Source organism: Neopelma chrysocephalum, unplaced genomic scaffold, assembly GCF_003984885.1.
Source record: "Neopelma chrysocephalum unplaced genomic scaffold, ASM398488v2 Primary Assembly neopelma1_166, whole genome shotgun sequence".
NCBI lineage: Eukaryota > Metazoa > Chordata > Aves > Passeriformes > Pipridae > Neopelma > Neopelma chrysocephalum.
The window spans coordinates 2,052,299-2,065,049 of NW_020897828.1; the positions used below are offsets into that span (position 1 = coordinate 2,052,299).

Consider the following 12,751-nt stretch of genomic DNA (forward strand, 5'->3'; position numbering starts at 1 on the left):
CTGGGAGGTGGGAACTCCCTGCTCCTTCTGCTTCCAGCCTCTGGGATACAGGTGGGATGCAGGCTCCAAGTATTTCAGGCCCAGCACCATCAGGTTCTTCATTCTTGGAGGTTGATCATGGAATCATGGAATGGTTTGGGTTAGAAAGGACCCTAAATATCACCCAGTCCCACCCCCTGCCATGGGCTGGGACACCTTCCACTGGCCCAGGTTGCTCATTTCTCACATCAGGTTGATCTTCACCTCCTGGTGGTCCAGGAATAGCGTTGCTGAGCAGGTCCTGGCAGATGATATCAGACAATCTCAGAATCATTTGGGTTGGAAAAGCCCTCCCAGGCCGTGGAGTCAACCCTGTGCCCTATTCCCACCTTGTCCCCCAGCCCAGAGCACTGAGTTTCTTTGGAAATGTTGTATCCTGGCCAGGAATGCTCCTGTTTCCATTACTTTTTCTGGGGAAGGGTTCTGACCTTAAAGCTCTTGCTAAAACAAACATTACCAAGCAAGTTTTTTCCTACTCTGGCTGTGAGGGAAGAGCAGGTGGAAGAAGTGAGTCCTGGGCTCTGCCCTCACACCTATGAGGCCTGGATGTCTGTGGGAAGGGTTTCCAAAGGCAGAGCAGGGTCCAACCTCTGGATAATTTAATCCTTGTGTTCTTGGGGTGCCATGTGCCCAATATTAGGATAGTCCAGAGAAGGGAACAGTGTCTGAAGTGATTCTTTCCCCCCAGCAAGGCACAGTTCGGTGTCACCCATCAGCCCTTTCGCCCTTCCAAAGACTCCCAGGATGGCACAGCAACAACCACGGCTTCCTGGGGCATGGATCACGCCCCTGAGCTCATTTGTGAGTGGTTTGCCATGGATTTATGGGAATGTTTAACCCAGGGAGTCTGTTGGCTCGTGCTGGTTGGCTGCGACTGCCGGGACATCACCGAAATCCTCATCGTGGCTGTCGGGGGTACCCAAACAAGGCCAGAGTTTCAGAATGACTTTTTTGGGGGTGTTTGATCCCTCTTTACAGCCACCAGAGAGGTCAGTCCTTCACTTAGGCTGTCTGGCTGAGTTTTGTAGGTGCACACACATGTGTAAGTGGATTATGCAAGAGGATTTGAAAATAAAAGTCTGTTTTATGGTTGTATCGTAATACATAAAAGCAAGGAGGAGAGTTTTATGGTGCTGCTGTCATCCCAAAACAGGCACAGCCATAAAACACACATTTCCCTGACAATACCTCCAATCTAAATGTGCCTTTGTCAACCAGACCCATAAATGATGAATAATGCAGAAGTGATAAAACCACTTAATAAAGGCGAATGCAGATGAAACAGAACAACCAGAGAGAAAAAAAAACCACCCAGCCAGAATTATTGGTAAGAGCAGTGAGTGACACGTAGGTTTATGGTTATATAGGCCTGTGGTTAACCAGTATGTGGTTAATGAATAGTCTTCTGTCAACAAGAAGTAAGTTAAGTGTCTTCCTGCCCTTGCCAGCTCGTGTCACAGCCTCACACGGGCTCAGGGATCGTCTGCTCTGCAAAATATCCTGAAAGTTACTTCACCTCTCTCTTCTTCTTTATTCTGGCCTTGGAGACTCTTAGTGTAGCCACATTTTACCACATTTCACTGTTGTTGTTTGGGTTTTTTCCTGCATTTATTTTACATATAGAACCATCTCGAGAGCCTCCTAAAGAAATAAATTCACTATGTGTTCTAGCAGAGTTGTCAGAAAAAAACCAAAAAACTGGAAGCAAGATGGAAATACTGCAGATTAGTAAAGAGAATAAAGTATATTTTCAAAGTTCTTTCAGTCTTAGTGATCTGAGTGTCGTATATAAAGATACAGAGAAATGAGATTTTGGAAAGAAGGGAAACCTACGGGGGCTTCTCTGATATTTGTTAAGTCTAATGGGATGGGTGGTTAAGTTTTTTGGAGGGAAGTTTATCAAACCTCATTGCTGATGCCTCATAGAGAGATCTGCTGTGCTGGCAGGGAGAGATTAATGAAGCTGTAAAGCTGTAATTGGTATTTAAAGACTGTCAAGAGCACGGCCATCCTGGCTCGGGGGGGATGTAGGACCCAAGAGTGGGTGGGATTCAGGGATTTGGAATCATTTTGGCTTCTGCAGCAATAATTTCCATCCCCAGGACTGCTTTCTGGTGAGGATGTGGAGGTGGGAAGACACTGGGATTTGTGCTCCAGCTTCTGGTTTGTCGGGGCTGTGATTCAGGATTCCAGTGGGATTTAGGGATTCACATCACTGGCCATGGGTTTCCTGTGAAATCCTGGCCAAGACACTTCACCTCCCCGTGGCTCCTCACCCCTGGGGGGTGGGGAATGCATCCCAAATTCCCAGGGATGTGCTGAGGACAGTTCCCAGTAGCTCTGTGTGTGTGTGTGTGCTGCCTTTGCAGCCCATCAGCACCAAGGCAGGAGCTGCATCAGGAGAAGGATTGAATTGCAAGGGAATTCATGTGGGGAGGGGGGATAATATTTAAATTTATCCTTATTTATAGGGCTAAATGGAGCAAAAAAAAAAAAATAAAAATAGGAAGGCTTGAAAAGGAACTAACTCAGCACTCAGGAGGGCTGGAGCCAAGTGGTAAAATGAAGGAGGCAGATCTCCATGTGCAACCTCAATTTTCTTCCAGCAGTTCCTGGTTATCTAACTTGGGGTGATGCCCCCTGATGTCTCCTGCTGATACCAATGATTTCTGGCAGCACCTGAGTCCTCTGTGATGCTGAGAGAACCGTGCTGAACCTGCTGACAGGCAATATTTTCACTGCTGCCCATGCCAGGGCTGTCATGAATGCACAGATCAGAGATGCAGGACGTTACTTTTGTCATTTAAAAAACGCCAGAACTAAATCCAGGGGCAGCAGCACTTTCCCCAACTCTATGCCATGCACAAAACAATTTGGAAGAGGCCCTCATGGTTTCCTTGCTGAATAATAGAGAAACTAAGCATTATGCTCTGCTGTATCCTCATAAATTGTTTTAATTCTCTGTGGACGAGCTGCAGGGATTTTTTTTTTATTTTTTATTTTTTTCATTCTCTCGTTTCTTGGCATGGCAGCAGCAGATGATTTTTTAAAGGGTTCTGGGTCACAATATGGAGTTGATCTCCTGGTGGCCTCGACCACAAAGCGTGGGATTTTATGATCTGAGCACCCAGTCCTCTTTCATTTTAACAAGTGCTGCTGCTGCTCTGACTCCTGTGGCAGTTCTGGAAGAGTTCAGCCACGATTTCTGAGCCTCCCTCGAACCACCACCCTCCAGAAAGCACAGATAACATCCCAGCAGTCGTGCATATCAGATAAACTCCAACTGTTAGGGGTAACCTCCTTTTTCATACACACAAACAGAGCGTAGATCATTTAAATATAAATTAATTCTTTTCCCCTGGAAACTTTGAGCAGTTGCCACGGAGGGGAACGAATCCAGCACCAGGATTATACACCCCACTCTCTGGGCACAGCTTTACCTTCAGCTGAAAGCTTCCAGTGCCATTCAGGGTGTTTGAAACGAGTTCTCTTTTTTCAGTAATATCTTTTTTTCTTTTTTTTTTTCTTGTTGCAGGGAAAAGCTTCACGTTGACCATCACGGTGTTCACCAACCCCCCCCAAGTAGCCACATACCACAGAGCCATCAAGATAACAGTGGATGGACCTCGGGAACCCAGAAGTAAGTGAGCTCAGGATGGAATTTGCAGAGGGATCAGAGCAGGGGTTGGTGAAATCCAGCCTCATCCAGTGCACGTGGAGCAGGGGGAATGTTTGAAGCCATGGCTGCCCTAAGAATGGCTTTAATCACTCCTTTCCAAAGGGATGATTATTTGGTTTATGATTATTTGGTTGATGATTATTTGGTTGATGATTATTTGGTGTCCAGCTGGTCCAGGCCGTGACTTGCATTTTTCTGAAGCACCTCCCCGGGGCTGACTTGGCTCCTGGACAAGAGCTGAGAGGAGGGATGCTGGGAAAAGGTGGGCAGAGGATCCCTGACCCATCATTTCTTGCTAGTCTTGCCTTTCAGATGTTAAGAGGATCTTATATTGGAAACCAATATGCCATTGATCCGAGCCTTCAAGCTCAGCCACCCTGCAAACATAAATAAGTGCCTGAGACAGGACATGGGGTTGTTGCCTGGTGGAGTTCCCTTAGAACCTGTTTGCTCAGCCAGCCAACCTTCCCTCTCCTCTTTCTTCTCTTTTTTTTTGAAAGAATGGAGCACAAGGAGGAGATGAAGGGTTTGATATCCCAGGGGAATTACCCAAACCCTCCCCACAGGTGGTTGTTTTGTTCAGGTGGTGAGGGCAGGGAGTTGTGTCTGGGGGGGTGAAGGGAGGGTGGAGCAGATGTGCAGGGAGGGAACGTGGAATCCCAGGCTGGTTTGGGTTGGGAGGGATCTGAAAGATCATCCCAGGTTGCTCCAGGGACACTTCCAGGGATCCAGGGGCAGCCACAGCTTCTCTGGGAATTCTATCTCTCCCAGCCCCTCACAACTCTTACAGGGAGGAATTCCTTCCCAATATCCCATCTATCCCTGCCCTCTGGCAGTTGGAAACCATTCCCTCTTATCCCTCCATCCCCTGGAAATAGTCTCTCTCCATCTTTCCTGGAGCTCCTTCAGGCCCTGCAAGGCCACAATCAGGTCACCCCAAAGCTTCTCTTCTCCAGGCTGAACAATCCCAGCTCTCCCAGCTGTGGTGAACATTTGTAAGTGTTTACCTAAATTTGCATGATGGGATTTTCAAAGGCTACAAAGCCTCATGGAATCATTGAATCATGGAATGGTTTGGGTGGGAAGGGAACTTAAAGAACAGCTCATTCCAACTCCCTGCCATGGGCAGGGACACCTTCCATCAGCCCAGGTTGCTCCAAGCCCCATCCAACCTGGCCTTGGATAATTCCAGGGATCCAGGGGCAGACACAGCTTCTCTGGGAATTCTATCCCAGACCTTCACCACTCTCACAGTCAAGAATTCCTTCCCAATATCCCATCTAACCCATCTCTCTGGCAGTTTGAAGCCATTCCCCTTGTCCTGTCCCTCCATTCCTTGGAAATAGTCTCTCTCCATCTTTCCTGGAGCTCCCTCAGGCCCTGCAAGGCCACAATCAGGTCACCCCAAAGCTTCTCCTCTCCAGGCTGAACAATCCCAGCTCTCCCAGCCTTTCCTCCCAGCAGAGCTGCTCCAGCCCTGGGTTCCTCTTGGGGCCTCCTCTGGACTCTCTCCAGCAGCTCCATGTCCTCCCTGTGCTGGGATCCCAGAGCTTGTGCCTGTCACCAGAGGCATTTGTTGGCCTCAGTCACAAACCCAAATGGGGCATTTTCATACTTTTATCAAAATGTAAATTGTGGTTTGTGGTTGGTGTCCTGCACTCCTCCTGCACCCTCGGGAGAAGTTCTGGCTGTTGCTTAAGTGGGAATTGTCCCGGGAGGACAGAACAGCAGGACTCAAACACCCACTAGAGAATGAGACCCACAGCTTGGGGCTGCTTCTCTAGAAAAGAAATGCTTGAAACTGCAGCTAAAATAGCTCAGAAAACTCATGTTTCCTTCTCAAGCCTTCATCTGCCTGAGTTGCACCACCCTGCTGCATGTGTTTGGTGGAAAAATCTGACCCGTATTTTTTGGACTTGAGGACAGACTTTCAAACAAATCCTGCTGGCAGGGTGAAGCTTTTTATTTAGTTTGGTTTGTTGTTTTGTTTTTGTTGTTTTGTTGTTGGGGTTTTTTTTAAACTCTGGTTGAATTGTCCCTGAAAAATCTCCCCAGTGAAACAGGCAGCTGTGCACATGAAAAAGATATTTGTATATGCAAGTGGCAGATTTGTGTATGCAACGACCTGGGCACGCTCGGGGTTTGCAGACAACAAAATAAACTTTAGTTCTTTGAATATACATCTGCTGGAAGGGTAAGAGACAAACTCATCCTGCAGGCACGGCTTCTGCTCCAAATCAATTCTTCAGTTGGTGTAATAGTTAATATTTAATAAGATTCTGCATTTTCAAAAGGAAGTGGAGATATGATACGGGCAGAGGGAACATACGTGTCTTCCCGACCCAAATGTGTGCAAAAGCTTCCTGGTTGTTAATTTGGGATGTTGGAAGCAAATCAGCTGCAGGGGGGAGGAGGTTTTCTGTCTGGCATCGGGAAAGGTCAGAGCCTGCCCCTGTGGGAACCCCCTCCCTGCAGGAATGCACAACTCCTTTATTGCTGAGTCATTCCTGACACAGCACAGAGGGGTGATGGGATCACGGGATCATGGAATGGGTTGGGTGGGAAGGGGCCTTAAAGAACAGCTCATTCCATCTCCCTGCCATGGGCAGGGACACCTTCCACCAGCCCAGGTTGCTCCAAGTTTATCCAACCTGGCCTTGGACACTTCCAGGGATCCAGGGGCAGCCACAGCTTCTTTGGGAATTCTATCCCAGACACTCCCCACCCTCCCAGCCAAGAATTTCTTCCCAGTATCCAATCTAACCCTACTCTCTGTCACTTTGAAGCCATTCCCCCTTGTCCTGTCCCTCCAGCCCTTGGAAATAGTCTCTCTCCATCTTTCCTGGAGCTCCTTCAGGCCCTGCAAGGCCACAATCAGGTCACCCTAAAGCTTCTCTTCTCCAGGTTGAACAATCCCAGCTCTCCCAGCCTTTCCAAAAGTATTGACTGCAAGGGGTCTGTGAGGACATTCCCTGACCCCAACGCTATTTAATCACAGAATTAACATTTCCAGCTCCAAAAATGGCATTTTCATGGCATCTGCTTCTGGACCTTCTTTCAGAGCGTTGGATACCACTGTCCCTCCTTTTCACCCAAACCATTTCTTCAGCTTGGATTTGCCTCAGGAAATCAGCTGCCTTGGGAATCTTTGTGCCAGGGCCTCACCGCCCTCTGAGAAAGAATTTCTTCCTAATCTCTAATCTAACCCTGCCTCCTGTTAGTTAAAAACCATTCCCCCTTGTCCTGTCACTCTCTGCCTGCATAAAAATCCCTCTCCCTCCTTTTTATAACCCCTTTAGGCACAGGAAGGGGCTCTGAGGTCTCCCCAGAGCCTTTTCTTCTCCAGGCTGAGCAACCACAGCTCCTGTCAAATTGTTATATTACATTATTATTATAATTATATTATGCTATATTATATTATATTCATTTTCAACTGGGCTTCAAAGTCTTTGGGGTTTGACTTCTCACCAAGGGTTTCCAAATCCCAGTGTCTCTTCTCTCCCTATATTTGAAGGAGATGTGGTTTGGCCTGACTCTCACGTGGCCTCCTGTCGTGATGAGATGTGTCAAACCACGAAGAGACTGAAAATGGGATTGGTCTGCTTGTGTTGAGACCAGAATCAAAATAAAACTGCTGGATTAGAGCATTTCCAGTTTCAGTAATGGATATTTGGGAATGCTCACAGAGCCAGGAGTCACTCACTGAAGGAATTACAGAAAGACCGAGAGGTATTTTCTAAGATGTCCTGACTCCCAAGAGATTTGGGGGAGTCATGGGAACAAAATTAGATGCTGATGTCTTAGAGAAAGTCGTGCTGAAGTTCAAAACCAACTCCAGCAAGTGTTTTATTTATTGACTTTCTCTGAGTGTTCCAGTGGGTGTCTGTGTTCTCTGTGGGAAGTGCTGGAAGATGATGGGCCAGGGCAGGTTCAGATGAGAGATGAGGAACAATTTTTCCCTGCAGGAGTGGTCAGACCTTGGAATAAGTGTCCCAGGGAGGTGGTGGAGTCCCTGTGTCTCTGGAGGTGTCTGGATGTGGCCCTTGGGGACGTGGATCAGGGGTGATCCTGGTGGTGCTGGGTGAGGGTGGCACTGGATGATCCTGAAAGCCTCTTCCAACCTGAATGATTGAATTTCTGCCTGTGCCTGTCCAGACAATAATTCCCATCAAAATTGTCACAGCTCATCAAGAGACCCAAGATAATTAAGAATCTGACTCTTCTTCCACTTCTTTCACTACATATTTTTTTAAAAAATCTCTTTTGAACTTAGCATTTCTATTCTCTGCTTCTGAATAAATGCTTATTTTCAAAATGGAGGGGTTTTTTTTGTGAAAAGAAATCAGACTGCACTGTCAGGGAGAAGGGTAAGATGACCTAAGCCATCGTTTTCTTCTCCAACTTCTGTGATTTCTATGATTCATAAAGCAATTTATGTTTTTATGAGCCAAGTCCATGGGGAAAATCATTAGCAGTAACCAGATCAAGAGTAGTGCTCCTGATGAAAATACTTCTGGTTAGGAAACTTGGTAGGAATAGCATGACTCTTAAATTAAATATTTCCCTTAGGCCATTTGACCTGCCGTGTGCATCTGCTGAAAAATTAGGTTTTTTTTCTTCTTTTGACTGCTTCCCTCTGTTTTCCTCATTGAATTGTTTTAACCTACATAGCTCTGAAAAATTCACTAATGGACCAGGTGCCTGAAAGTGAGGCAAAAAGGAAAGGCTACATGGATTTAGCCCCAGTCCAAGGTTAAGCTGGGCATTAAATGTGATTATCCCCTGGTGGATATGTAGTTTTCCCAAAGAGGTTTTTGACATCTTTATATCAAAGGGCAGGAGCAGAGAGAGAGAGAGAGAGAGAGGAATATATTGCTGAGCAGGATTCAAGAAGGAGCTTAAAAAGCTGGTCCAAGAAGAGCCTTTTTAGGAAGGAAAATTTCCTTTTTGCCTCCTGGCAAAGCCAGGGAGGGACACAGGGACACAGAGTAAAGGACACCCCCAGATCTTGACCTGGGGTGATCCTGTCTCACCTGGGAGGTTCCAGGAAAACCCATGGCTTGGAGATTTTGGGAAGGAAATCTCCAAATGCCCCCTTGCCCAGCCTGGGGTGGTTTTTAGGGAGTCCCCAAGGGCTGGTGGTGTTCAGTGCACCAGTTCTGCTGATCCCTTCCCCTGTCCTGTCCAAGCTTTGCCCACAGATTTCCACTCCCAGAGGAGCTTCTGGGAGGAGTCAGCAGAGCCCAGGACAGGCTGGAATCCCCCCATCCCACGGCAGAAACAGGGAAGGCTCTTCCTGCACGGATCAGGCTGGGGTTGCCTCAGGATTCCTCTGAGGTTTCACCACTTCTACCTCCAGCCTTTTGTGCAAGGAAAACGAGGGAATCACAGAGTATCCCACCAGGATCATCCAAGGGTGCTTGAGACACCTCAACAACCCACCCTGTCCCTCAGAGCGTTGTCCAAACCCTCCTGGAGCTCTGGCAGCCTTGGGGCCGTGCCCACTGCCCTGGGGAGCCTGGTCAGTGCCCAACCACCCTCTGGGGGAAGAACCTTGTCCTAATACAATAATTATAAAAGTCAAACTGTTCTCAGAAAACCCTGTTCATCCCAGCCAGGTGAAATAAAACAAAATGCCTTCATTTCTTGCTTTCTTCCTGCTGCAAGTGCCTCCATGTGTTGGGAACTGAGAGTGACAGGTACCAACTAAAAGCTTGGAAACCACAACAGAGTGAACCACCATGTGATTGGAAGAGTCCCACCATAAAAACTTATATTAGATCTCAGGAAGAAATTCTTGGCTGTGAGGGTGGGGAGGCCCTGGGATAAAATTCCCAGAGAAGCTGTGGCTGCTCCTGGATCCCTGGAAGTGTCCAAGGCCAGGTTGGATGGGGCTTGGAGCAACCTGGGCTGGTGGAAGGTGTCCCTGGTGACACTGGATGACCTTTAAGGTCCCTCCCAACCCAACCCATTCCATGATTCCATGACTCTATGAAAACATGTAAAGGAAAAGGTGCTGCTCACAGCTGAGAAAAGCAACTGAGGCTTTTTCTTCCTTTCCCAGTGTTTCCTCCCTCCCAGTCTCACAATCCAACTCTCACAAAATCTTGACTGAGGCAGTTGCCTCCAAGAGCTTCCAACCCAAATAGACTCTGCCCAGACAGAAAAAAAAAGGGATGGGCTGCAAGGAAAGCTGGTAATTGTGCCCTGCTGGGCCCGTGGCTCTGTGTTTGTGTCCACTGATGGGGTGGACTTGTCCTCCAGTGATGGGGACATTCATGGTTGGCCTGTGGAAGAGTTTTGTGCAAGCACGAGCTGGCTGGGGGGGATTTACAGAACATGACATGTCTTACAGAATATTTTTGTGTCCAGAGAAGGGAAAGGAGTTGGGGAAGGGTCTGGAGAACGTGTCCTGTGAGGAGCAGCTGAGGGAGCTGGGGGGGTTTATCTGGAGAAGAGGAGGCTCAGGGGGGACCTCATTGCTCTCTGCAACCCCCTGACAGGAGGGTTGGAAGGAAAAGAGGAAATGGCCTCAAACTGCACCAGGGCAGGTTCAGATCAGAGATTAGAAACAATTTTTCCCTAAAAAAGGAGTGGTCAGGCCTTGGAATAAGTGTCCCAGGGAGGTGGTGGAGTCCCTGTGTCTGGGAGTGTCCCAGAGGTGTCTGGATGTGGCCCTTGGGGACATGGATTAGGGGTGATCCTGGTGGTGCTGGGTGAGGGTGGCACTAGATGATCCTGGAGGTCTCCTCCAACCCTGATGATTGTTCAGGGTTGTTCAGGGGTTCTGTGATCACTCCCCAAATCCCCAGGATGTGAATTGAAGTGGTGCTGGCTCCAAATGGGCACAGACAGGTGGGGATTGCTCTTGGTTTCCTTTCTCTGTGTGTGTGTGTCCATCCAAGGGTGAAAAAAAAGAGAAATTGAATCCAACTAAATGAAATAAAGCAGTTTATTATTGCAGAGGTTGTGGATTCCCCATCCCTGGAGGTATCCAATGCCAGGCTGGGTGGAGCAGAAAGACTTCCAGGATTGGGGGAGTCCAGAACCTCTCTGGACAACCTGTGCCAGGGCCTCCACACCCTCACAGCCAGGAATTCCTTCCTTATATCCCACCTAACCCTGCCCTCCTTCAGTTTAAGGCCATTCCCTGTTGTCCTGTCACTCCCTGGCCTTGTGAAAGTCCCTCCCCATCTCTCTTGGAGCCCCTGGATGCACTGGAAGGACTTTATGGACTTTAACTCTGCAGTGCAAAGGATTATAAAATTTATATAAATGCCTGTTGGTGGGAATCCTTTTTATCCCCTTCAACACCTGGAACCTCAGTGGGTTTTCAACACTCCCACCCTTGAGGTTTCGTGGTGCAGACGCTGCTTTTCCACACGGAAAAGATGGAAAAGGATTATTTTCCCTGGCATTTCTCAGCCTCGCTGCTGAGTCAGTCAACGCTGGGGGATGTGAGCAGGGAATTTGTCATTTATTTTGGTTCAATAAAATCATCAAATGCGTGGAACAGGAAATCCTGTGACAGCAACTGCTCTTTCTGGGAGCGTGGCAGCTCAGATGGATTCACTTGCTGAGTTCTTTGGCTGTCATTTTAAAGATACACAGAAGTGTTGACAGGACAAGCTCCTTCCTCACAGAAAGCAGGGACACAGAAAACCCAGAGCTGCTGCTGTGTGGGTTAGGAAGGATGTTAAAACTGGCCCAGTCCTGTAGAAATTATTTCAACTCCTTTTTTGAATCACTTCATCTGACACAGCTCTTTTGAATTAGTGTGATTTTAAATTGAGAGCAGGCAGGTAGTTATTTTTAATCCTCTTTTTTTTTTGCTTTCCTTTTACACTTAATACTCATTATTTTATTGCCTGGTGGTTGAATAGTTACAAAGGCTGTGGTGAATATTTGTAAGTGTTTACCTAAATTTGCATGATGGGATTTTCAAGGGATACAAAGCCTCATGGAATCACTGAATCATGGAATGGTTTGGGTGGGAAGGGACCTTAAAATAATACAGTCCCACCCCCTGCCACGGGCAGGGACACCTTCCACCAGCCCAGGTTGTTCCAAGCCCCGTCCAACCTGGCCTTGGACACTTCCAGGGATCCAGGGGCAGCCACAGCTTCTCTGGGAAACCTGGGCCAGGGTCTCACCACCCTCCCAGCCATGAATTCCTTCCCAATATCCCATCTATCCCTGCCTCTGTCAGTTTGAAGCCATTCCCCCTTGTCCTGTCACTCCAGCCCTTGGAAATAGTCTCTCTCCATCTTTCCTGGAGCTCCTTCAGGCCCTGCAAGGCCACAATCAGGTCACCCCAAAGCTTCTCTTCTCCAGGCTGAACAATCCCAGCTCTCCCAGCCTTTCCTCCCAGCAGAGCTGCTCCAGCCCTGGGATCCTCTTGGTGACCCTCCTCCATCTCCCTCTGCTGAAACCACTGAGTGAATGCTCTGAAACTGTGAAAAAAGCAGAATGAGGTGAATGCACATTATTTCTGAAGGCCTTTCCTAAACAGTCCTTAGGTCTGACTTTCTCCTGTCAGCTGCACTTCCCTACCCAGGATTTGCAACTGTTAAAATCAGTGAACAAACTAAGATCTTTTTGAAGGGAGCATTTTCCACAGAAATAGGAAACTGGGAGTGAACAAAAGGGCTGAGGCAGCTGTTGGGGTTTTGCTTCAGCTGGACAGGCTTGGAGTTGGAACCCTAGAGTGGTTTTAAGGGTGTCATATTGCCTTTATCCTTCCTAGAAGGAGGTTTCCTAACAAAGCTGGGCTGTTGGAGCACCAATCCCACTTTCCCTCCGGTAAGATGATGAATTTTCCTTCAGGGATGTCCTGGAGGGCACCCAAGCTCTGTGACCTGATTGCTTCACCCTGCTCTCCACAGGAGAGGGGAGAGAGGGTCTCCTCTTCCTCAGGGTCTCCTCTTGCTCAATGCCTCCTCTTCCTCAGGGTCTCCTCTTCCTCAGGTTCTCCTTTTCCTCAGTGCCTCTTCTTCCTCAGTGCCTCCTCTTCCTCAGGTTCTCCTCTTCCTC

General features: G+C 48.0%; 1 protein-coding gene across 1 annotated transcript in view; it reads left to right on the plus strand.

Annotated features, from left to right (window-relative positions):
* The window catches only part of RUNX1 (runt related transcription factor 1), a 189,516-nt gene that overhangs the window by 125,615 nt on the left and 51,150 nt on the right, over nt 1–12,751 (plus strand). The window contains exon 5 of the mRNA XM_027701767.1: nt 3,575–3,679. Coding sequence (XP_027557568.1) covers nt 3,575–3,679 — 105 coding nt within the window. The remainder of the gene's footprint in view (nt 1–3,574; nt 3,680–12,751) is intronic.